This window comes from Chanodichthys erythropterus, chromosome 3 (assembly GCF_024489055.1).
Source record: "Chanodichthys erythropterus isolate Z2021 chromosome 3, ASM2448905v1, whole genome shotgun sequence".
Taxonomy (NCBI): domain Eukaryota; kingdom Metazoa; phylum Chordata; class Actinopteri; order Cypriniformes; family Xenocyprididae; genus Chanodichthys; species Chanodichthys erythropterus.
The window spans coordinates 42,213,790-42,240,390 of record NC_090223.1 but is presented as its reverse complement, the minus strand read 5'-3'; the positions used below and the strand labels follow the sequence as shown (position 1 = coordinate 42,240,390).

General features: G+C 42.0%; 1 protein-coding gene across 1 annotated transcript in view; it reads left to right on the top strand.

Annotated features, from left to right (window-relative positions):
- Positions 1 to 23,562, top strand: part of LOC137012461 (voltage-dependent T-type calcium channel subunit alpha-1H-like) — a 56,359-nt gene extending 32,797 nt beyond the window's left edge. Inside the window, exons 10-31 of the mRNA XM_067375703.1 lie at positions 11,192 to 11,343; positions 12,772 to 12,957; positions 13,180 to 13,297; positions 13,769 to 13,924; positions 14,657 to 14,744; positions 15,291 to 15,481; positions 16,571 to 16,671; positions 16,765 to 16,882; positions 16,988 to 17,056; positions 17,138 to 17,322; positions 17,640 to 17,766; positions 17,858 to 17,983; positions 18,197 to 18,286; positions 18,407 to 18,599; positions 19,631 to 19,782; positions 20,018 to 20,127; positions 20,746 to 20,879; positions 21,001 to 21,071; positions 21,338 to 21,416; positions 22,004 to 22,125; positions 22,225 to 22,533; positions 22,732 to 23,562. Coding sequence (XP_067231804.1) covers positions 11,192 to 11,343; positions 12,772 to 12,957; positions 13,180 to 13,297; positions 13,769 to 13,924; positions 14,657 to 14,744; positions 15,291 to 15,481; positions 16,571 to 16,671; positions 16,765 to 16,882; positions 16,988 to 17,056; positions 17,138 to 17,322; positions 17,640 to 17,766; positions 17,858 to 17,983; positions 18,197 to 18,286; positions 18,407 to 18,599; positions 19,631 to 19,782; positions 20,018 to 20,127; positions 20,746 to 20,879; positions 21,001 to 21,071; positions 21,338 to 21,416; positions 22,004 to 22,125; positions 22,225 to 22,533; positions 22,732 to 22,803 — 2,949 coding nt within the window. The 3' untranslated portion in view covers positions 22,804 to 23,562. The remainder of the gene's footprint in view (positions 1 to 11,191; positions 11,344 to 12,771; positions 12,958 to 13,179; positions 13,298 to 13,768; positions 13,925 to 14,656; positions 14,745 to 15,290; positions 15,482 to 16,570; positions 16,672 to 16,764; positions 16,883 to 16,987; positions 17,057 to 17,137; positions 17,323 to 17,639; positions 17,767 to 17,857; positions 17,984 to 18,196; positions 18,287 to 18,406; positions 18,600 to 19,630; positions 19,783 to 20,017; positions 20,128 to 20,745; positions 20,880 to 21,000; positions 21,072 to 21,337; positions 21,417 to 22,003; positions 22,126 to 22,224; positions 22,534 to 22,731) is intronic.
- The last annotated feature ends 3,039 nt before the right edge of the window (positions 23,563 to 26,601 follow it).

The window sequence follows — 26,601 nt, the reverse complement described above, 5'->3', positions numbered from 1 at the left end:
CCGTTTTTGAGCAAATAGCTGTTTGACAGCGTCAGAAGGCTGTTCTCACGGCCGGTACGGTGCGCTTTTGAGCGCTGAAAAGCCGTTTTTACGGCTGGTAAGAGTGAGCGCCTTCAAAGAGAGAGAAAGCACATGACAGGCTGCACACAATCCCTGTCTGTGTTGCGGTGGCCGTTCCCCTGCGTGCTTCAGCACTTCTAAAAGAGTAAAGTCCCTGAAAGAGCTTACACAAGTAGATTCGCGTCTTTTTAAAGACGACATCCTACTTGTGTTTCTGGATGCGATCGTTCCTGTCCTCACTGACGGCCACGATCACCGTTTCGCATGTCTGGGCGCGTGCTGAAATGATGTTCGTGGGTGTTCATGTTTTCATATGAGAACATGATCACGTCGACACGCCGGTCGTGACTCTTCTTTCTCCGGGAAGCTTGAGTCCCCTCTGTTGTTGGCCAGCTGCCGCTTGTGTGTAAAAGCACAGCCGCGGCTCTGCCCGACACTCTGGGAGACCGCGGAGATCAGCGAGAGCAAACCTCTCGCTCCTCTGCGTGTCGTGTGCCGTCGAGCTGCCGGGCTGCAGCGCGGGTTGTCACGGCAACCCAGCGCTCGCTCGGCGCTCTAGATGCGTGGTTCCCTTGCGTAATCTCCATTGTAGCGCCCTCTCTGGTGCACCAGAAGAGGTCTACTTTGCTGATATGGCTTGGGTGACATGAGGTTGAGGGGTTCCTTCGGGGAACCAACCCCCTAGGGCCCCTCCCTCTCTAGCGCATTGCAAGCTGTGCAGTTTCTGGATTGGATTGCTGGTCCTTTTCATAGGGGAACCTAGCATTTCATTCAGAGCTCCAGCTGAGGGATAGACGTCGATTGCAGCATCGGAGAGAGTGCTGTTATGCTCTGGAAATGAGGGTGACGCTGCCCACTGTAATGGTGTGTGCTTATGCTGACTCAGATTCAGAGTTTACAGCCATGCTTTCCTGGGTCTTCCAGATGTGCATGGAAAACTTGGCAGTATGGGGGTATATTGGTGCCATAAATATGGAATGCCAAAGGTGCCAATCTGCATAAGTTTTTCCTCTCTCACTACCCTCTTGGATGGGGTGGCTGTACACAGACCACACCCACCCTGCATGTGAGGCCAAGGCACTCTTTTTGCATGAGGGTAGTTCTGTGCTGGGGTTGAGCTGCGCTTGTTGACTAACCGTGATCAAAGTCACGGCACAGGCCCTCAGCCAGACGATGTCCACCTCCGTGGTCCAGAAGTGCCCCCTGGCTTACCTTGTGAGGTGTGAGAGGTTGTCAAGCTAAATGCTTTCTCAATGCTCCCATCTTACGAGGTGGCCTTTCGGTGACACTGTCGAGGACTGAGCCCAGCGGTTCTCCTCAGTTAGTAGCGGATAGGGGAGCTTCCCATGACAAACCATTGAGTTCCTCTTGGGCCGCCCCTCAGTCTGCTCGTCGCCAAGGGTGTCGTCCCCTGCAAGAAACTCCGGCCCAGCAGGCTCTGCTGTATCCATTGCGGGGAGATGACGCCTCCCGTCTCTGCAGCTGTTTAACTGGTTGGTGAGAATCACCCCTGAGACGGGCGACCCAGAGATGGGTGGGGCTGCTCTTCCACCCCTGGAGGAGGGCCAGGTGGTAAATCCTTTATTGGGTTTGTTTCTGTTCCGCCACTGACCCAAGAGGCAGCGGTACCCAAATTTTAAAGAGCAGTTCCTCCATTTCCAGGTCTGAAGAGGGTTTGGAGAGCAGTGGGAGGAGAAAAACCTCACCACTCTCATCCCCCTCTTCTGTCGCCAGCGGACAGCAGCGAGCAGCGGGCAGCCAACCTCGACTGCTCCCTCTGTCCATCCGTGGAGCCAGGTAAGTGTTGCCTAGCACACTGTGACGCCGCTTCGGGCTGCCTCACAAAGAGAGCCCCCCGAGCCGCGTCCCTGTGTTCCACCTCGCTGCCCTGCTGCGGGTACACCGGTGGTCCCTTTGGTCCTGCTTGTACGGTCTCTGCGAGCCGGGTTAGCGCTCCCCAGTCCGTCTGGCTGGCTCCTTCGGACCATCAGGGTCGGCTTTGCGATTCAGTTCGCCCGGCTCCCCCCCCCAAGTTCAGGGACGTCCTCTTCACTACAGTGAAAGATGCCGATGCCCCTGTCCTGCGTGCGGAGATCGCAGTCCTACTGGCGAAGGACGCGATAGAGCCGGTCCCTCCAGCCGATTTGAGGTCGGGGTTCTACAGCCCCTACTTCATTGTACCCAGGAAAAGCGGCGGGTTACGACCGATCTTGGACCTGCGAGTTTTGAATCGGAGCCTCCACAAGCTACCATTCAAAATGCTCACGCAGAAACGCATTTTCGAGTGCATCCGTCCCCGAGATTGGTTTGCAGCGATTGACCTGAAGGACGCGTACTTCCATGTTTCAATTCTTCCGCGACACAGGCCATTCCTGAGATTCGCGTTCGAAGGTCGAGCATATCAGTACAGAGTCCTACCCTTCGGGCTGGCCCTGTCTCCCCGCGTCTTCACGAAAGTCGTGGAGGGAGCCCTTGTTCCCATGAGAGAACGGGGTGTTCGCATTCTCAACTATCTCGACGACTGGCTCATTCTAGCACAGTCCCGGGATCTGTTGTGCAAACTCAGGGATTTGGTGCTCAGACACCTCAGCCAGTTGGGGCTTCAGGTCAACTGGGAAAAGAGCAAACTCGCCCCGGTGCAGAGGATCTCTTTTCTCGGTATGGAGTTGGATTCGGTCGAGCAGATAGCACGCCTCACAGAGGAACGTGCTCGGTCAGTGTTGAACTGCCTGAATACATTCAATGGCAGGACAGCGGTCCCACTGAAGTTCTTTCAGAGGCTCCTGGGGCATATGGCGGCTGCTGCGGCTGTAACACCGCTCGGTCTGCTTCATATGAGACCGCTTCAGCACTGGCTTCACGGCCGAGTCCCGAGATGGGCGTGGCAGCGCGGCACATTCCGGGTGCCAATCACTCAGGAGTGCCGCCGAACCTTCAGTCCGTGGTCGGACCCCTTGTTTCTTCGGGCAGGAGTGCCCCTAGAACAGGTGTCCCGGCATGCTGTGGTGTTCACAGATGCTTCTGCCACCGGCTGGGGTGCCACGTAATACGGGCATGCAGTCTCAGGGGTTTGGACGGGACCCCATCTGCATTGGCACATCAATTGCCTCGAGTTGCTGGCAGTACGCCTTGCTCTGAGCCGCCTCAAAGGCCTGCTTCAGGGCAAGCATGTACTGGTCCGTATGGACAACACTGCGACCGTTGCGTACATCAACCGTCAAGGTGGTCTACGCTCCCGTCGCATGTCACAACTCGCCCGCCATCTCCTCCTGTGGAGTCGGAAGCATCTGAGGTCGCTTCGCGCCATTCATGTCTCCGGTGTGCTCAACCGTGTGGCCGACGAGCTATCACGAGCTGCGCTGCCAGGAGAGTGGCGACTCCACCCCCAGGTGGTTCAGCTGATCTGGAGAGAATTCGGAAAGGCTCAGGTAGACCTGTTTGCCTCACCAGAAACCTCCCACTGCCAGTTGTTTTACTCTCTGACCGAGGGGACACTCGGGACAGATGCACTGGCTCACAGCTGGCCCCGGGGCCTGCGCAAATATGCGTTTCCCCCAGTGAGCCTACTTGCACAGACCCTGTGCAAAGTCAGGGAGGACGAGGAGCAGGTCTTGTTAGTTGCGCCTTACTGGCCCAACCGGACCTGGTTCCCAGAACTCTCACTCCTCGCTACAGCCCCTCCCTGGCCCATCCCTCTGAGGAAAGACCTTCTTTCTCAGAGACGGGGCACTCTTTGGCACCCGCGTCCAGACCTCTGGAAACTCCATGTCTGGTCCCTTGGACGGGATGCGGAGGTTCTAGGTGACTTACCCCCTGAGGTACTTAACACCATCACTTCGGCACGTGCACTGTCTACGAGACGTGCTTACGCCTCCAAAGTGGAACCTGTTCGTCGAGTGGTGCTCTTCTCGCCGGGAAGACCCCCGAAGATGCTCGATCAGAGTCGTGCTTTCCTTCTTGCAGTAGGGTTGGAGCGTAGGCTGTCCCCTCTCCACCCTCAAAAGTCCATACTGCTGCTATATCCGCTTACCACGACCACTTAGATGGCAAATCTGTTGGTCAGCACGACCTGGTCATCAGGTTCCTTAGGGGGGTGAGACGGTTAAATCCTTCTCGTCCCCTCTCCATACCCTCTTGGGAACTCACTCTGGTGCTGAGAGCACTTCAGATTGCTCCCTTTGAGCCTTTGCTGTCAGCAGACTTAAAGATTCTGTCTATGAAGACTTTGCTGCTGGTGGCATTGGCCTCCATCAAGAGGGTAGGGGACCTGCAGTCATTTTCGGTCGACGAATCGTGCCTGGAGTTCGGGCCGGGTGATAGCCACGTGGTACTAAGACCCCGGCCTGGCTATGTGCCCAAGGTTCCTACCACTCCCTTCAGGGACCAGGTGGTGAGCCTGCAAGCGCTGCCCTCGGAGGAGGCAGACCCAGCCCTGGCTTTACTCTGTCCAGTCCGCGCTTTGCGACTGTACATAGACAGAACCTAAAGCCTCAGGACCTCAGACCAGCTCTTGTCTGTTATGGAGGCCAGCAGAAGGGAAAGGCTGTCTCCAAGCAGAGGATGGCCCACTGGATAGTGGATGCCATCGCCCTGGCTTACCAAGCTCAGGGTGTGCCCTGCCCGCTCAGGTTGCATGCTCACTCCACGAGAGGTGTCGCATCCTCCTGGGCGCTGGCTCGTGGCGCCTCGCTGACAGACATTTGTAGAGCTGCGGGCTGGGCGACACCTAACACGTTCGCTAGATACTATAGCCTTCGTGTCGAGCCGGTCTCCTCCCATGTTCTCGCCACAGGTCAGAGGCACGGAGAGGCCCCGGCTTAGTGTCGGCTTGCTGCGCTACATGCGCTTCTTTTCTCCAGAGAGTCCCTACAAGGCAGACCCTGTCGAGTCCTCCGATATCCCTTCGGCAGCCGACGTGGCGGAGCGTCTGGCGCCAGGCCTATACTCCGTTGTATCCTTGAGAACCGGGTTTAGGCTGGGTTCCATATGTGTGACCCTACGGGGATCCCATATGGTTGGTTCCACGGTTGCTCCTAAACGAAGCCCGTGTCTTTCCCTCTGGGAGAACCTACCCTTCATCGGGTTGGAGTCACCCCAGCTCTTCCATATGTAGCACAGCCCTACAGGGTTAGTCCATATGTACTTCTCCACATAACTCCTTCGGGGAAGGATGTGGCTTCCGCAGCGTTCCTTTCCCAGCGAAGGGTACGCTTTCCCAGCGTTATCCAATAGTCTCACTGAATGGGTTTTGGGGAACAGCAGTGATCGACTCTCTCTGTGTTAGCCCTGTCCCACCATCCTCGGGCAAGGGGGTTCAGGTGGCTTGCAACAGAGCGCTGGAAGGGGGCAGCTCCTGTGGCGCTTTGGTAGGGATTCCTATTCGTCGGTCTGTCCGACGTACGTCGAACGTGACCGACTGAATGGGAACGTCTCGGTTACAAAGGTAACCCTCGTTCCCTGAAGGAGGGAACGGAGACGTACGTCCCGTCGCCACAGTCGCTGTACCCCGCTGATGCTGCCGCCTATCCGGTTCAGCTCCTCAGCGAAAACCTGAAGATGCAACGCACCTGCTGCTCATTATATACCCGCGCTGCGAGGCGAGCAGCTGATGCATATGATTGCATGCCAATGTGCATTGGCTCGTTTAGTTACACTCGAAGTAGATTGGCCTCTCTAGCGAGATTCCTATTCGTCGGTCTGTCCGACGTACGTCTCCGTTCCCTCCTTCAGGGAACGAGGGTTACCTTTGTAACCGAGACGTTATATCAATAAATATATATCAGTTAAGTTTTTTTTGTAATGTGAATAGGGAAGGTGTAGGATGTAGCGTAGCGTAAGTGTTTTGAACTGCGAGAGTTTTACACTTTCTTTATAAATTTAATATGGAAGGCGGTCTGGCAGAAGCTAGATATTTTACTTTATAACTTGTTAAATATGGATATCTTTTTTTACACAAACGCATCGCTTCGCTTCAGAAGGCCTTTATTAACCCCCCGGAGCCATGTGGAGTACACATTTATGATGGATGGATGCACTTTCTTGAGCTTCATACTCACTGCCATTGTAAAGCTTTGATGCTTCAGAATATTTATTAATAAAACACTGATTGTGTTCATCAGAAAAAAGAAAGTCATATACCCCTAGGATGGCTTGAGGGTGAGTAAATCTTGGGGTAATTTTCATTTAATTTGAACTAATCCTTTAACACTTTGTCCGACAAACAGGTACAATGAGACCTGTTTTCCTGTTTGTTCATGTGAAGTTCATTGCATAAAGTCGATTGCATAAAGGGCTTGTGATAAATATTTGTACTTTGTTAAAAGGCAGTTTGGAGAGCGATTGGTGTTGAAATAATAGTAATTATTTCGACTGATACTAAAAGTAATAGATCTCAACCAGTCCTTTTATCTTGCATTTAATTATGTGTGATTATATATGATTGATTGGTTGCTCTTTGACTAAAGTGTGGCTTGTTGAATACCAATGTGGGGCCGAGATAGCACATCTGCTTCTGAAGTTAAATCTTTAATCGTTATGTTACTTTAAAGAACAGTTAATGTTCTCTAATTAACTTAAGACATGAAATAGGGCTCTTTTTATCCTTATTTCAGAAGCAGAAGATGTGAAAATAGTTAGCAGACATTTGTTATGGTGATTTTTGGGTTTAGAGACATCCTTGAATGAGAAGGGACTACTTTTTTAGGTGGAAGAAAATGTGATTGTGTGACCAATGTCTGTGCTTTACAGACAGTTAAAGGTGCTATAGAGGATGTTTTCGGCTTGTTGAATACCAATGTTGGCATTGGTCGGAGTCGGTTTTCACCCGACTGAACATATTTAATCGGCATTTGTCGGGTCGTGGAATATCTGTGCGGTGTGAACAGGCTTCCAACAAACGGCAACAAACTCTGACGTAATCTGACTTGGCTACGAACCGTTGCCATGACGATGAGGCAAGTCCCCTGCAAAGACAGCCGTTTGATCGTGAGTGTGGAAAGTTACTGGAGCGAGCACGTCTCTCACAAAGAACGTAATGGCAGTGATTGACAAGCCAGAGGGCCAATCGTTTATGCGATGATCACGTAAATGATTGGCTGATGTTTTTAAGGTCCTACCTCGTGCACAGATTATGTATATTATTATTATTCGTTTCAGTGCACCTAATAAATAGTCTTTTATCAGTTAGACAGTTTCAAGTAATATTGCAAAAATGTTTAAAACAAAACATCCTCTATAGCACCTTTAAACACCATTAAATCCCTCCAAGATTTTGAGTTATGCTTTTGATTATGTTTGATAGTAGCACATTTTAACCATCTTTTTATTGGCGCTGCCTGCTTGTTGGCTAGTCTTCCATTATATGTTTATTTAATGTGTAAATATGTTTTCCAGTTTTAAATTATTGTTGGCATGTCACAAAAGCTTTTTCTATTTCAGAGCAAGAAAAGGATATTGTGAGGTTATATCACGTTTTTTTTTTTTTTTTATTTTATCTGTGAAGGTAACAAGCCTTCATAGAGCAAATGCATTAAATAAAAGACAAAAATGTAATTGCTTAAGGAAAGAGATTGCCTATAGTTAAAGGGATAGTTCACCCAAAAATTTAAATTCTGTCATCATTTACTCACCCTGTTGTTCCAAACATGTATGAATTTCTTTCATCTGCTGAACACAAAAGAAGGAATTTTGAAGAATATGGGTAACCAAACAGTTTAAATGGGCCTTCCATAGTATAGAAAAAAAATACTATTAAAGTCAATGGGGACCATCAACTGTTTTGTTACTGACATGATGATATTTTCAATATTTGGGTGAACTATCCCTTTAATACTGTGTATGTTGTGTTAGACAGGTTGTTTACTGAGTAACTGCCATTTATTTGAAATCAAATATCTCAAGTTTTATCCATACAGTGGTGTTTGTTCAGTACTGTCAGCTATGGGAATAAATTGTCACTATAGTAATTGAGGGAGGATTACAGTAATGAGATAAGGCTGGCTGCATTGATCTATGTACTGATTGCTCTTAGCATAGTGGGGAGAAAGATCAGCAACTCAGCAGAGTCTCCACACGCTCGAGTCAATCAGCCACCTAATCGGATTTACATGGGGCCACTGACAGTCACTCCACTGAGCCTACGACACTTTTCACCCCCTCACCGAAGATAGATGCATGTCTCGACTGCACATACAGTAATTTTACTTTGATAAATGATAGACATGTTCATTACCTCTAAGGCTGAGAACATATTGTATGTTTAAAAATTAATTTGTCACATTGCAGAAAATTATCTAGTTACAGCAAAATTGTGATTATCACCAATATACTGTTTTAATTATGAAAAAACAAGTACTGTTTCAAACACACTCTCCATCTTCCATTAGTTGGTTAAATAGTGTTATTATGTCCACTGAATTGAGCTGAATAATATCTTCTGTATACTGTGAAGCTAGTTTGAAACAATCTGTATTGTATAAAATGCTATATAAATAAATACATGACCCCAGTCCAGTCGAGCTGCTCTAACAAACTGCAATTCTACTTGCTGCTACTAGTGACACAAAATTATACACTTTAAAAGAAATAATGACCCATTACAGGATTCAAAATAGACATTCATTTATGATTCAGAACTCATTATCATCATCATCGCACATGTTTCTGTCAAACACATCATGACGTGTTTATCTTGAGATTGTTCTGGTCACTGAATGGTTTAGAGCTGTAAAATGATGAGCATTATCTCAAATAGCTGCAAAAGTGACAGACTGTGTTGTAGTTTTACTTTCCTTTTACACTTTCTGAGTTGTTCTGCACTCAGAGGTGCATAAAGAAGTGGGGAATGTGTGCTATGCATAATGGGATATAATGGAGGATGGGGTCAAAAAAGGTTGCAGTGGCCGACTCCCTCTGGAAACATCACTCTCCTTTAGTCTGCCATGGTACCACCACTGAAAGCCCAGTGTCCCAACATGCATTTTCACTATCATTGCTTTTCCACTGCTCTGTCCAGCAAATGTGCTTGATGGGAATTTGTAGCTTTGCACTCAGGCAGACCATTTTCAGGAAAGCTGGGATGGATATTCAATCTGTGTGTAGTGTAAATGGTTCAGTCGAAAATAAAAAATGTCATTGTTTACTCAACCTCATGTTATAAGGACATGAAAAGGGGGCATAATTACATAATTATTTGAGGCCTCCATTGACAGCAAGATATTTAACACTTTCAGATGCCCAGAAAGCTACTAAAGACATATTTAAATCAGTTCATGTGACTACAGTGGTTCAACCTTAATATTATTGATGCAAAAACTTGTGAAAATGAGATCCAGGCAGTAGATAAAGTTGATGAAAAATTATTTATTCATTACAATTAAATTTAGCCTCACACGCAAACTTTAATCGATAATGAAAATGCTTAATAAAACCAAAAGGTAAAATAATAAAGAAGCAGTCAATAGTTAATAATAAAATGTAGAGTATTATAAAATTTAGAGTATTGTATCTAATAGATGAAGATCAAAAAGAGCAATAATTAAGACATTTGCAGATAAGAGACAAGAAGTAGAAGTCAAGGAGAGCAAAGGATGGACAAAGCTGAATTATCAATGACTTGGTCAGCTTTATACCATGAGCATATAGGGAAATTTACATCCCACTCAAATTGATGTTTTGTTCTAAAAGAAAAGGTTAATTTCACCCATAGTTGTTTTATCCCCTATAGGGAATTTTGCAAATCTTACCCTTTTAAATGTCATCAGGAAAAATAACAGACATATTTTGATCAGATTTCAAATTCAAATGGTTAATTCTGCAGGCGTCCAATGTCTAACCACAAACGTGTCAGCATGACCTGTCACATTGGAACACTTGAAGAACAATTGAACATAGAAATCATACTCTTAGATATAAAATAAAAATAACCATAAGGGTACAATAACAAGTAAATCCTTGAAAATATGATAAGAATTAATATAAAAAGTAGGAGTACATGAATATATGAAAGCAAAAGTAAAACTGATAAATCATAAGCTGTAAATGATTAAAATAAATATTAATAAAAGTGCATGACTATGAATATTGACCATTTCGGATCCATCAATTATAAAAAGACGAGAATACTTTCTGTGCGCCAAAAAACAAAATAACGACTTTTCAACAATATCTAGTGATGGGCGATTTCAAAACACTGCTTCATGAAACTTAGAAGCTTTACGAATCAGTGGTTCAGATCGAGAAAACAAAGCCTTGTTTACTGAAATCACGTGACTTTGGTGCTCCGAACCACTGATTCGAAACAGAAGATTCAGAAAGCTTCGAACCTTCATGAAGCAGTGTTTTGAATATGTCTTATATGTTATAATATGTTTTAAATATGTCTTTAGCAGCTTTCTGGTTCTTGGGAGGTTCAGTGCAATGCTGGCAATAGAGGCCGCACTGAGCCATCGGATTTCATCAAAAATATCTTAATTTGTGTTCTGAAAATGAACAAAGGTCTTATGGGTGTAGACCGACAGGAGGATGAGTAATTAATGACAGAAATTTCATTTTTTTTGTGAACTAACCCTTGAACATCTTGGATTTTTTGCACTGTGCTAAAGAACTGAAGAGTGCAGTGGTAATTCTTCAGTCACAGTCTGCATCAGCAAATTTAAGGAGACTAATTCTCTGGCCCTGAAACTGCTTATGATGGACAGATTTTAGAGGTACTGTCCGTCTGATTGATCTGTGTTGCTTTGCTCTCAATAAAAAAGCTTATAATGCTTTGGTTTTGATTTTGCTTATCCCGGCTCAGCACTGGAGCTGTTGTGTAAAACTGAACAATTGTAATTGCTTTGTAAGTGTGCTGAAATATCTTTATCATTTCGCCCAGAGGTACTGTTACATAAACGCTCCATTTATCATTTGAATGTGCTCAATAGTTTTGCAGTTCTCTGTATTACTGTATATACAGCACTCACAGACTCCCACTCTCAGGCGTTTCATGTGATGTTGTGAGCGTAAAGGTGTGTGAAGGTGCCATTATAAGGGTCAGTGATTAAGGCCACTCACATCTTGTATTCCCAGCAGTATCTTGGCATGATTTTGGCCTGCAGAAGGTAATGAGGTGTGGCTCTGTTTCCTCTCACAGCCCCAGGAGCTGACACATATTCTGGAGATCAGCAACATCGTCTTCACTAGCATGTTTGTCCTGGAAATGCTTTTTAAACTGCTGGCCTTTGGTACCTTCGGCTATATCAAGAACCCCTACAATATCTTTGATGGGATAATTGTAGTCATAAGGTAAGATCTATGATATATCTATAACTATATCCCTGCTGAAAAATCCATAAACCAGCATCCGTGCTGGTTAAAACTGGTATAGTGGTGGTCTAGCTGGTTGACCTACATATTCATGCTGCTCTCCAGAAAAACTGAGCTGCTGTAGCTGGTCCTTCCACTACCCATGACCAGCATCCCATGCAAACCAGCATGCAAAAAATACCTTATGCTTGTGACCAGCAATGCTGGATTTTTCAGCAGGGAATTATATGTTCAATTATTTTATATGGAAAATTGATAAAATACTTATCAGATATACACTACTTTTGTTCTCTCACTACAAACAAGTTTTTAATGATTTTGCTCATCAAAGCTGCATTTATTTGATTAAAAATTCATTACATTAATAACAGTGATATTGTAAAATAACTTTTTTATTTTTAAATAATTTAAAATGTCATTTATTCCTGTGATCTCAAAGCTGAATTTTCAGCATCATTACTCCAGACTTCAGTGTCACATGATCCTTCAGAAATCATTACAATATGATGATTTGCTGCTCAAGAAACATGTAATTATTTCTTATTTCTTCATTTCATATCAGCCGTGTTGGGGAAAGTTATTTTTACAAGTAATGCATTACTATATATATAATATTGCGTTACTCCATAAAAAAGTAACTTATTGCAATACTTACGTTACTTTTGCGTTACTTTTACTTATCTGGCCGGGCTTGCTTGTTTGTTTTTTTTTTATAACAAAATGTTATTCTATTTTTGCCAAATGTAAAGGCCCTTTCACACTCTAAGTGAAAGGAATAAGCCTCAGGCTGAAGGAAATTCTCACCTGTAAAGTAAAATTGAAACACAAATGTGATGTTTATCTAAAGTAATTTTTGCTTATTAATATGGTTGAATTGGATCATCATGGAAGGTCAGCAGCAAAGACTTTGGTTAATAAAATGAGATTTAATATATTCTAATTCTAGTTTGCTCTGTTTTTCTCATTTTGTTCATCTCATAAAAGTATTACTATCAGTATATTTCTTACAACAACAACAAAATCTTATTGACCCCAATCTTTTGAATAATAGTGGATAATAAAATAATAAAAATTATTAATAATTAATAATAAAAATGTTAATAAAATAATACAAATATTATGAAAGGTTTTGTGATGATAAAATGAAACCTAATAAAAGGTTTTAAATAAATTACATTAAAAATACCGTAAACTTTGTACCTAAATACCTAAACTAAACTAAATTGATTTTTAAAAAATCCATAGGCATGTTTTGCATCAGCTACCCAGGTGCTGTTGTGAAAGATAGTATGAAATTTCAGCAGGGCTTCTTGTTAATTGCTGGTAAGCAAACATAAGCAATGTTGAGGTTATGATTTAAAAAAAAAAAACTTAACTATTAAATATAACCATGTGTTTTGTTGGCAGTGTTTGGGAGATCATAGGGCAGGCGGATGGGGGTCTTTCAGTGCTGAGGACATTTCGTCTCCTGCGTGTACTCAAACTGGTGCGCTTCCTCCCTGCACTGCGCAGACAGCTGGTGGTGCTGAAGAAGTCCATTGACAAGGTGGCAGCCTTCTGCATGCTGCTCATGATTTACATCTTCACATTCAGGTGCAGACCACACCCACACCCTCGTTCAACCAGTTAGAACAGAGCTTGTTGCACAGTGCAACCAACACTATAGCTAATCTTGACAGTTTGATTCATAAAACTGTGCTACATGAATTAATTGATTTAAAAACTGTACAGCATTAATTATTTTTATTGAATGTAATTCTGGAATTATGCACTTAAATAATAATACATTTCATTTTTATTTCACTGTCAATACAGCATTCTTGGTATGCATCTGTTTGGATGCAAATTCAGCATGAAGACGGAGGATGGAGACACCATTCCTGACAGGAAAAACTTTGATTCCCTGCTGTGGGCCATTGTCACTGTGTTTCAGGTCAGAACAGAAACTATGCTAGCTCTACATAGTAAGTTGTAAGTCCACAGTAGGTCCTTAATTACAATGAATAGAGTAGACATTTTTTCATACTCTGTCAAATGTAGTCAAGTGTGTTGTAAATAATTGCTTATTTTTGTCAGGCTAGGGTTATTTATGATATTGAAATATTTGTTTAAAAACAATGTATTAACTCATATCTGTATTTTGAGCTAAAACAGTAGCTAAAGTGCAGCTCACTACAATTGAAAGCCTTTGTGTACATTTTTTTTTTTTTTTTTACAATTGGAGCTGCAGCATCAAATTCTTTATTAATTTCCCCACTGTGTAATTCAGAGACAGGAAAACACATACAGAAAACACTGCTCTATTGCACATTTAAGTAATTAAATGTTGTTGTTTTTTCCCTTTACTCAGCCGTCCTCTGTCCTCTACTGTTTCTCAGACAAAATGCTTGCGTATGTATTTCAGATTCTGACCCAGGAAGACTGGAACGTGGTCCTCTATAATGGAATGGCCTCCACCTCCCCATGGGCAGCTCTTTACTTTGTGGCTCTGATGTCTTTTGGGAATTATGTCCTCTTTAACCTGCTTGTGGCCATCTTAGTGGAGGGGTTTCAGGCAGAGGTATAAAAAAAAAAACCTTCTACAACTGGCTCAGTTACAGTATTATGTTTGTCTTTCTTAAGCATGTGCACAAAATTATATATACAAATATGTAATTATACAAATATTATATATTATATACATAATATAAATTCAATATTGAATAGATATTGAATCTAAAATACAGTGTTGGTTAACTCAATTTAAATTTACAGCTAAATATGTAGCTAATATGCAATGTGATCTCCCCTTGAAGAGGCTCAACCTGTGGCACACAAGTTGAACTTGTGCTACAGACGTTTACATAATTGGCTTCTTAAAGAGTTAGTTCACCCACCGTTTTTTGCACAAACTAAGTAGCTGCTTTCTCCAGATAGTCTGGGGAGTTAAACTGCATTGCTGATACGGTGCTGCAGTGTTTGGCCCATCTGTCATACTGGGGACTGTGTGAATTGTGAACTTGTTATTAGTAGGTGTAAACCTGCAAAGGCTAAAACAAACACCAACTTAACACAACCCTAACCGCAATATTTCTAACAGAGTAGCAGGGCAATGATAACACTGGCACCGCAGCTGTCTGTATGCACAGCAGGCTATGACTGAGTGAAGGGCAGTTTGTTGTTGATGCCAGAGGCCGGCGTCCTTTGAGAGAGCAACTCCTGTTTGGCTTCACTGCGCCCTGAATAACACTTTAGTGGGCTGAGCAGTTGCTGAAACACTGAGCAGTCCACAAAAGTCTCTTGTGCTTTGCAGGGAGATGCTAACAGATCAGATGCGGATGAAGAGAAGCGATCGCTGAACTTTGAAGAGGAGGAGAAGATGGGGGAATTACGAGATACAGGTTACTTGCATGTGCTAAATTTACATTTACGAGATTTACATCATATAAAAAGTTATTGCCATGTGAAATTACTTTTATGCACACAAGCACACTTTTTACTTTTACGCTACATTTTTCCTATTCTTAGCCTGATCGTTCAGACATTAAGTCCATTAAGATCAATTAAAGTGAGCAATTTACTGAGGAAAATACCCTTTTTATGCTCTTCTGCCATATACAACTTTAAAGGTGCTCTAGAACCCTATTTCACAAGGTGTCCCCAGAATGTGTCTGTGAATTTTCAGCTCAAAATACCTCATAGATTTTTTTTATTATTCAATGTATTAACTGCCTATTTTGGGGCGTAATTAAAAATGCTCCGATTCTGTGCGTGTCCCCTTTAAATGCTCGTGATCCCCGCCCACAAGCTCTCAACTCTATAATACATTTCATAAACAGTTTTAAATTCTAGGGCACCTTTAAGTAATTCCTGGATAATCTATTGTCATTTTATTTAATGAATGGTGTTGACTTTTATTGAATAATCCCTTTCATTTTCACCAATAGAGTTGATGTCGGCGAATGGGCATGCGGATCCTCGTGACACTTTGCCCCCTCCAATCATCATGCGCACTGCTGCCACACCCATGCCCACTCCAAAGAGCTCTCTTGGCCCGGAGTCAGCATCTGGTTTGACCGAGTCCAGGCGGGGCAGTGGGATCTCGACTGATCAAAAGCATTTGGATCTAAAATCCCTGGTAAGACAAAACAAAATCAAGTGTCAACCTTATGTCCATTACAGCGATGTCACAAGGTGAAGTGATGCCATAATTTACCTTTTTATGACATAGTAAGGTTAGTTTCAACTATGATGTCATGTAGTGCGACTCCTCAAAAACATATTTATTAATTAATCATTTATGATATTTTACTTTTTTACAGTACTCTTTACCTTGAAAAATATATGTAAAAACTCTTTTAAAAATAATGATTACGTACCTGTAACTGGTTACACACACTAACAAGGTGTAGGGAAAATGTATCACTTTCCACTTGATGGTTACACCCAGTGTTACGGAAAGTTAGAAGTAATGCATTACAATATTGCTTTACTCCATAAAAAACTAATTGTTTTACTTAGTTACTTTTTATGGAAAGTAATGTGTTACATTACTTCTGCGTTATTGTAGAAAATCTATTGTAGAAAACAAAACTTGCAAATGTCTTCTATCTTTTGTCAATGACAAAGCTCTTTATTAAGCATGCAGCTTGTGCATGACTATGTACTGCAGGTAAAGCAAATTAATGCTGGTCGCTATTCACTGCCACTATATTGCCATGTTTCTGTTATTTCTTGTGAAAGATTTCTTATGAGCTCTTGGAGAAAAAACACTTTAAATTGACTTTTCAAAGGTGCTGCATGGTGTTGAAACTGAAACTCCAAAATGGAGTGAATAAAATGTCCATAAAATATAATGAAAAATATAATGATTTAATAATGATTTCCCACAATTGTATTACAAGCTGCATAATTACAGCTGCATCATGGTGTCATTTCTACAAGTTCAACCATCTTTCTAGCCAAGTACCTGGCAAATCAATTAGACGTTGAGACAAAGTGGATTTTAATTGTGCAAAATCTGTTTCACAGAAAACGCATTTGCAAAATAAACAGTTAGTTAAATGGCAGTTCATCACATTTAAACAAGCATCCATTTGAATCCCTATTTATTGATATATTGAATCAAGATCATTAACGTTCTTATCAACTCCAGACAATTTAGAGCTGTAGTAATTAGCTGTAGTTCTTGTTCAATTTGCTGATGCCTCTCTCTTGTGTGTTACAGAGTTTCTGTCTCCGTCTCAAGAGGACATTAGAAGCCTATAAACCTAAGTGGTGTAAAGATCACGAGGACTGGTCCCTTTATCTGTTCTCTCCTCAGAACAAGTAAGCATTTGCCATCTCCTATCGTCTACTGACCAGTTTGTCCTTTCAAAGTTTCATGTTCACTTTTGTAACCGTTACATAATTCTGTCCTAGGTTTCGGATGATTTGTCAGAGGTTAATTTCCCACAAAATGTTTGATCATGTAGTTTTGGTATTCATCTTCTTAAACTGCATCACTATTGCTCTGGAAAGACCCACTATACAGCAGCCTGTAAGTTTGCTTTAGTGAAATCTCATCCTTAATAGTCAATTTGAATTTAATATTTGAGATTTTCATGCTTATTGGATGTATGATACATTCTGTTTTTCATTTCAGGAGCGAATGTTTCTCAGTATATCCAATTATGTTTTCACTGTGATTTTTGTTGCTGAAATGACTGTGAAGGTATGATTTTGTTTTTCTAATGTATAAAGAGTGTTCATTCTACAAAACAATCACATTGACGCGATATGGCTTGTGTTAAAGGTGGTGGCCCTTGGCTTCTGCTCCGGGAAGCACAGTTATCTGCAGAGCACCTGGAATGTTCTGGATGGGGTGCTGGTCTTTGTGTCTCTCATCAACATTCTGGTCTCTCTGGCTTCCACTGGTGGAAACCGAATCCTTGGCATCCTGAGGGTTCTTCGCCTGCTGAGAACTCTGCGGCCACTAAGGTGAGTCAGCGAAAGGTCACAACGTGCCTGTCTGAGGCACGGTCAATCAATGAAATCTGCTATACAGTCATTGCTCCTGTTAGGAAATAAACTGAAGGTTAGCTGTGCGGTTGCATTATCTCCCGAGCCTACACGCTAAAAGCCCCTTCTCACTTACCGATTCAACAAGTCTATTATCCTTGAATTTGTTTTAGAGGTAAGACCAAGTGGTGGTTTATCAATCTTGAAGGTCACCCAGTCTATTGTACCATTACATGAATGTTACTGCAATCCTGACAGACTGAAATAGGTTGTGTCTTTGTTTTTCACTTAAATAGAGTGATTAGTCGTGCTCCTGGACTGAAGCTGGTGGTGGAAACGCTAATAACGTCCCTGAGGCCCATTGGGAACATTGTGCTGATCTGCTGTGCCTTCTTTATTGTCTTTGGCATTCTTGGAGTTCAGGTAATTGTCTCAACCGCTACACAATACATGCTTTTCAACAAAAATATGAGGGTTTTTTTAGATAACACAGCATCGATATTATCTATCACAGCTCTTCAAAGGAAAGTTTTACCATTGTGAAGGTGCTGACACCAAAAACATCACCAATATGGTCGAATGTAAAGATAAAGGTTACACATGGATTCGGAGAAAGTACAACTTTGACAACTTGGGACAGGTAACTGTTATTCACTAGACATTATTCATTGGTTTGGACACATTGAATCATAATAAAGCGATTGGCTGAGTGAGGTCAAGTTGCCTTTTCATTTTTTTTAAGAAAACATTTTCTGCTGTAATTTGTTTGAAATGATTCCCAGACTGTCATTATGAGCCCTGTTACTGCACTGAATAAATGATGGTTTTGCCGTTTACTGTTTCTCTTCCGCAGGCTCTCATGTCTCTGTTCGTGCTTTCCTGTAAGGACGGATGGGTCAATATAATGTATGACGGGTTGGACGCTGTCGGGGTGAACCAGCAGGTTTGGATCTGCTTTGCTCATTCTGGCCGGTGCCGTTTCCGTATTTATAAATTCAGATAACTTTTCTTATTTGTCATATGATGGATGTGTCCTCTCTCTACATGTCCTTCACGCCCGCAGCCTGTGCGCAATCACAACCCCTGGATGCTCCTCTACTTCATCTCTTTCCTGCTGATCATCAGCCTTTTTGTGCTGAACTTGTTTGTGGGAGTGTTGGTGGAGAACTTCCACAAGTGTTGTCAGGACCAGGAGGAAGAGGAGGCGCGTATGCGTGAGGAGAAGAGGCAGAAACTGCTGGAGAAAAAGCGCAGGAGTAAGGAGAATTGCGGGTCTGGTCGGTAGTCTATTTTTCTGAGCACTGCCTGCTTCCAGAGCCTGAGAGAGAAAGCTAGAGAAAGATTTTTTTTAATTATTATTTTTAAAAACAAGCAGTCATAAGGCTGAGTACATAACATCTGTATCTGTCCATTATCCAGACTCACATGGAATCTGCTTCCACAGAAAGCTCAGTGGATTGCCTCAAAATTGGAATATCAAAGTTGTACCACTCTTGAGCTCATTTATGAAATATTTAGGCTAATAAAGCGTCATTAAGAGTACAGTAAGTTCAACTCATTTTATATTCTGCAGAATACAGCAGATTTTCCCCAAATTCAGAGCAGAAAATGTGGGAAATATCCACAGATTCCATCTGGGCCTGCCATTATCCCATCATATTGAAAAACAGGCTGTTTCTGTGTGCAACTGTAAAAGACTTTCAAGGTGGTCATGAGAGTCGTATCTGCTAGGGAGAGATGCTCCATGTAATGGTTATGCTCTACCTGCATGTTGAACTCTATCAGATATTCAGTAGCTCAATGGCTTCTCTCTTGGCATATGATATTTACCTGTAAACATGCTTTTATGGCAGACTCAGAAAGATGGATTCAAACTCAAATCAATTTTGTGGTTGCTGTCATGTCCAATATATCACACACAGTTCAACTAATCGATAAACAGTCACCTCGAAGCTCTCCTTGGTAAACACTCAATATGTCCCCATCACTTGAGCTACTTGCAGAAGTCCTTTCATATGTTCTCCCTCACACTGCCATGTTTACAACGGCATGTTCACCAAAGCAGCATGCTTGAAATCCACGAAGGCACAAGTGCTGCATGAGAGGACTGTTAATGGATGGGATCTCAATAATAGCATAGTGATGGCAAGATAAAGTACTGGTCCTCTCTGCAGCAGTCGTCCCCTTATACCCAGTGCCTTTTGCCTCTGCATCAGTGATTTTGTTTATCTGCATTTACCCTGCACTCACTCTTCTGTGCTGTCTGTCTGTCTGATTGTATCAACAGAGGCCCAGCAGAGACCGTACTATGCAGATTACTCTCCAGCCCGGCTCTACATCCACACACTGTGTACCAACCACTACCTGGACCTCTTCATTACCGGCATCATCTGCATCAATGTAGTCACTATGTCAATCGAGCATTTCAATCAGCCACTGGTGAGTCGGTGCATGAAGTTGCATTTTATCATTGAAACCAAAAGTAACTTATTTTTTGTGAAACGTTCTGCTTGGAAAGCGTTTGTGCTCTTTCATTAAAATAAATGGCAACTATTTTTATATAAACGCGAATGCATTTGTGCATTATTAAATGTGTTTTAAGTGTCCATATGCTACTTTACTATAAATTGTACTACATTAAAACTGGTGAAATAATTTCTCCTATCTTCCACAGTACCTTGAAGAGGCATTGAAATACTGTAACTATGTCTTTACCGTCATCTTCACAATTGAGGCTTTGCTCAAACTTGTCGCATTTGGTTTTCGGAGATTCTTCAAAGACAGGTATTGTTGCCTAAATGACTCTAATGTAAACAGAATGTGTATATCCTGTAAATGCGTTTAACAATGGATGCATGAATGCAAATCTGTATTGCACTTAATAAGTTTCTGGAAGTTAAATCAGTATTCTTAAGTGCTTATTAAGGTGCACCTCAGATGGTATACTAACTATATACATTACATTCTCATTACCAAATTTTTTCTAACTAAGCCATCTTATTCTAATTCGAATCCAGATACTAAAGTCACTTTAAGGAGGTCAATGAGGAGTCATGTCAGACCCCAACCCCTCAGTGACTCTTTGTGCAGTGGATAAAATTGTGTTCTTAGATATCCGTAGTCTTGCTGTAATTTGTAAGTGCTTAACCCGATGAAGTTAATTAAAGACTCTATCAGCTTTGTGTACAAAAACATCATCATGATCCCTGTTGTTTATCAATAATCCCACATTAGCACATGTACAGGTGCAATCAACCATATGTTGTTGTATTTGCAATATTTTTATAAATCTGTGTATGGTTTGTTTGCTCAGCTTGCTTAATGTTCAGACACCGATTAGCTAAATGACACTCTTTGCTGGATGTAGTATTTAAATTGTATGATGCTTTAATGTGCCGGCAGATGGAACCAGCTGGATCTAGCCATAGTCCTGCTCTCTATCATGGGCATCACACTGGAGGAGATGAAGATGACTGCAGCGCTGCCAATCAACCCCACCATCATCCGCATTATGAGGGTGCTGAGAATAGCTAGAGGTACTGCAGTTTTTTTAGCTTCTTTTGTTTTTTCCCCCAAACCATACAAAATGTATTAGTATGGTCTATTACAAATGGATGTGTTTTTGCATATGGGTTTCTCTTTGCTTTTGCCCAACAGTACTGAAACTTTTGAAGATGGCTACAGGCATGAGAGCCCTGCTGGACACAGTAATGCAAGCTTTACCACAGGTACCTAATGTTGTGTGTTTTTATATTCATTTATTTGTTTATTCATCAATTAATTCATTCATATAAATGTGTTATATTTATAAAAATATTTTTTAGCATTTTTTCTTTCTTACTGCACAATTGCATTTGTTTGTGTCTTTGTGTGGATATGTAAGACATGGGGGAGGACAGAGAAAAAGTTGGAGATAAAGTATCTATAACACAATGCTACTCTCCATGATTGATTGTTTAATAACATACTGTGATAATCCCCTTTCTCTCTTTAGGTGGGAAATCTGGGCTTGCTGTTTATGCTCCTCTTCTTCATTTATGCGGCACTTGGCGTGGAGCTTTTTGGGAAACTAGGTCAGTGCTGCAATCCTGCTCACTTCATACTGAGCTCTCCATTTCAGTTTTAGCGGCTTTGCTCTACCTTAGCTGCCACTCTCATTTTTAGGTCAGAAATGCTTCAATTTGGTCCCCATGGGCATGCTTCTCTCACAGTTTTAGAGCTCTTTTTAGTCTACAGTACTGTCATATTGGAAGAAGAACCTAAATTAGCGCTGTTGATCTTTGGAGCTTGCTCCTGCAATGGTAGCATATTTATGAGATAGCCTCTAGGCTCAAAGAAACATTTCTATGCTACTTATATCCCCGTGAGAGGCCTCTGGAACACAAATGACAGGATTATGCTTTCTCTTAAAGGGCAAGCACTCTAATTACTTTCATTAGCCTTCAACTTTAAAATCATTGCTAATTATTGTGTCAGACGTGTCTGGGGGTAACGGCTCATTTGCTTCTTCAGTGATAATACTGAGGACTCTGTCAGGTTATCTTCACTTTTAGCAACACATTCAGTGATAATCTGGGAGTCTAGCTGTGCTTTTTGTGTATAAGATGTTTAAAAGTCCTTGACGCTTGTTAAACTATTGACTACCAATATTTTCATCTAGAATGCACTGACGAAAACCCATGTGAAGGATTAAGTCGATATTCTACGTTTGAGAACTTTGGATTTGCCCTTTTAACGTTATTCAGAGTATGGACGGGGGACAACTGGAATGGCATAATGAAGGTACTATAACGCAGAAGAGTTTTTCATTGTTCTTCTGTAACTGTAATGAGAGAGCTTCAAAAGTGCAGTTTTAGTCATTAACATGTTGCATATGTGCAGGACACTCTGCGAGAGTGTGATCAAGCAGAAGATAAGAACTGCGTCCCCTATCTGCCTCTGGTCTCCCCCATCTACTTCGTCACCTTTGTGCTGATGGCTCAGTTTGTGATGGTTAACGTGGTGGTGGCTGTATTGATGAAACACCTGGAGCAGAGCAATAAGAACGCTAAAGAAGATGCAGAAATGGACGCTGAGATTGAGACGAAGATGAAAATGGCTCAGCGTGTCAGCAACGTCTCAGCAGGGAGTTCTTCAGAACCTGAAGGCAGGGCAACTTATTTTGGACCACGCCCAGATTCACCCAGACAGGTATACATGCCCTGGTTTGCCTGAATTACTCATGAATAAACATGTATTTATGTAATTGTATAATGAGGGGTTTTCAAACTGCAAGAGAGTGCTGGGGGTACGTGTAAATAAATATAATACTAAATGTATTTTTAAGGCTGTCAAAGTTAACATTTATCATGATTACATGTTCACGCTGTCCTGTGTTTATACTTTCAGGAGGCAATCAAAAATGATTCCTCGTGCAAAGATTCGACTCCAAGGACAATGTTGAAAGACAGGCAGGGATAACCACAGGCTTCAAGCTGCATGTTCTTCAGAGCGGCGGCCCCAGCATCCCTCAGGCGTCACCCTTGCTTGGACAATTACCCAGTGTCCGCACCTTCCAGCAGTCCCATAGCCAGCACATTATCCATTCTCGATCTCCCAGCCTGGCCAGTAGCAGCAGCAGCACCAGCCCCAGTGGCTCCACGTTTGACTCCACTGATCCGACCGAAGAGGAGGTCCACCATGTAGCGTCTGGATAGATCCGGCGTAATCAATCAACTTTCAGAACACTTTTAGCATGCTGGACTGTGTAGTAAATCTCACCGGCTCCGGCCGGTCCAGAAGAACAGACACTTTGACACGTTTGTTACTCTGTCAGAAATTGAACAGAGGGCCCCATTTCTTAGCTCTTGGGACATCAAAGGGCTCCTCATATGGACTAAGAGCCAGATCACATTCCAACACACACACACAGACACACACAAAATCACACAAAAAAGCACACAAACATGCATTGAAGACTGTAAGTGTAAAATATAATTATGCCAAAATGTACCCGTCTTGTATGTCAAGTGCATGTATGTTTCCTAGTGTTTAGGCTTAGTTTAAATGATTGTAGGTGTGTTAGTGTCATTTCTAATGATAAATTTGTCTGTAAACCATAACTTCTTTTACATGCTTTTCTTATCTTAATTCGTTTAAACTGATTTCTGTGTTGGCTTTTAAAGGATTAACTGTTGTAATTTGCCATCCTTTGATAATCTCTCTTTTCCTGTTTTTACTTCCGCTTCTGTATATATGTATCTACCCTGTGTATAGCCGTATAACTTTTGTATTATTAATTTTACATATTAAATGCATTATATCCATGCTTTTTGTTCTTTTGCTCATTCAACAAAAACCAGGTCACTTTAACGTTTCGATTCTAACACAATCACTTTAGGTTTGATGCTATCATAGGAACTTATCCTCGTGGCAAGAAGATTACATTTCCGTTATAATAGTCTGTGGAAAACTTACCGGTTTGCTGGACAAACTGATAGTTTCTCTAAATAAATATTAAACCAGAACTAATCATATATGTAATTGATTATAATTTGTTGTAATTAATTCACAATATTATGTTTAATTCCCCCCTGGGGCGGTATGTGCATCATAATTAATCAAAGCTTTATGATTTATTATATTCATATATCTAATCCATAAATTGATTAATAACTGTCCAAATTCGCTGTGGGCAGGGGTCCAGGCAGAAGCACGGAGTCACTCCCTTTCTCCTTACGCCACCTCAGGGACGCTGCCTGCTTCCCATGCTCATGAAGAACTGCAGCAGTGCTGCCAACTTAGGCAAGTTAAGCATCAAAGACCCGAAGAAGTGCTTCAGTGTGGACACTGAGGGTTTTCTGGAAAAACCCCACGGTACCGATGACCATCGCAGGCACTCGATTGAGATTTGCTCTTCAGTAGATGATGGGCTGTTTGGTCAAGAACTCAGCGAAAAGTGGCACGTTCCTGTGCGCGGACAGTCGTTGCACATTCCCCGGAAGAAAAAGATGAGCCCTCTGTAGCGCCCCCTTCCTCTAACTGGGAATTTTATGGGTGACGCCCTGGTTCTTTAAAGGTGCCCTAGAATTAAATATTGAATTTATATTGGCATAGTTAAATAACAAGAGTTCAGTACATGGAAAAGACATACACTGAGTTTCAAACTCCATTGTTTCCTTCTTCCTATATAAATCTCATTTGTTTAAAAGACCTCCGAAGAACAGGTGAATCTCAACATAACATGTTACGTAACAGTCGGGGTGTACGCCCCCAATATTTGCATATGCCAGCCCATGATCAAGCCATTAGACACGGGCAGAACGTCTGGAAGTGCACAGCTGAATCATCAGACTAGGTAAGCAGGCAAGGACAACAGCGAAAAATGGCAAATGGAGCGATAACTGACATGATCCATGATAACATAATATATTTAGTGATATTTGTAAATTGTCTTTCTAAATGTTTCATTAGCATGTTGCTAATGTACTGTTAAATGTGGTTAAAGTTACCATCGTTTCTTACTGTATTCACAGAGACAAGAGCCGTCGCTATTTTCATTATTAAACACTTGCAGTCTGTATAATTCATAAACAACTTTATTCTTTATAAATCTCTCCAACAGTGTGTAATGTTAGCTTTAGCCACGGAGCATAGCCTCAAATCAAATGTAAATCCAAATAAATACTTTACTTACATGATCCGATGCATGCAAGCAGCATGCATGATGAACATCTTGTAAAGATCCATTTTGAGGGTTATATTAGCTGTGTGAACTGTGTTTATGCTGTTCAAGGCAAGCGCGAGCTCCGGGGGAAGGGGAGAACGAGAATTAAAGGGGCCACAACCTATATATCGGTGCATAGTTAGGCTAATGATGCCCCAAAATAGGCAGTTAAAAAAATTAATTTAAAAAAAATCTATGGGGTATTTTGAGCTGAAACTTCAGACACATTCAGGGGACACCTTAGACTTATATTACATCTTTTAAAAAAGAAGTTCTAGGGCACCTTTAATATGGGTTGTATTAACTTAAATTTGTAATGCCATCTATTTTGTTTATACCTCAATATAGCAGGAAAAATGCTGTCAATTACTCACAAATTTTCAATTACCACAAATACAAAATAAGTTCAATCAGACCTGAATTTACTTGAATGTTATCAATAGAAAAGAAAGAAAATGTTTTGAGTTCAGGATGTGTAGTGTTTGTAACAGATGGTTATATCTTAAACTCGGAGGTGAAACATCAGGACACGCAAACAGCTCTGTTATTGAACATCCATTTATTCTTCTTTTCTCATTACAACCCTATAACCCTTTTCTGCACAGGAGTGCCCTCTAGTGTTCTGTTGGTTACACTACATCCCCCCCTTTTAGTCTCAAAATCTCATTATTATTATTCTACATACTTATATCCCCATGGTTATATATTCTCTTTTTTTTTTTTTTCAAACATTCAAACATCTCAATAACATAACATTGAACTTTCTTTCTTAAGCTGGAAGCCAGGGTAGACTACCTGGGCATTCCTGACTCTGCTGAAGGGGTTATTCTGCCCTTTTCTTGACAGCAGGTCTACCTATGCTAATTCATCTTATAAGTCCATTCTTTCTGGTGGACGGGAAATCCTACCTGACCTTGTCACTGTAACGTTGACCTCTTGCTGAGTTGGTTCTGGAAGAACAGTAAGATGAGCTCGATTCCTTCTCAGTGTTCCCATCTCTGTTTCTACCTGATACGATCTTGGCGTTGCTGCTTCCCCCCGGACCGTTCCAGTGGTTTTCGATGTCCTGATCCACACTTTCTGTCCAGGTATGATGACTGGTAGATTTTTCGCTCTGTGTCTAGATCTGAATGTTTCCTGTTGTTTCTCTTTTAACATCCTATCTTTTCTTCTGAACACTTTCAGGTCAGGCCATCTCGGGGTGAGAGATTTAGGTGGAACTGGGACTGTTGACCTTATTCTTCTCCCCATCAAGAGTTCTGCAGGTGAGATCCCATGAGCTAATGGAGTCGATCTGTAGGCCAAAAGAGCTCTCTGAGGGTCTTGGTTCTTTCTCAGCATTTGTTTTACTGTACGCACCGCTCGCTCTGCCTCTCCATTGCTCTGGGGGTGTAGCGATGTACAGTTATTAATCAATTTATGGATGAAATATGAATATCATAATTCAGAAAGCTTTATGACGTTCATATATCGACCCAACGGGGAATTAAACATATATGGTGAATTAACTACAACGAATTATAATCAATCACATATATGATTAGTTCTGGTTG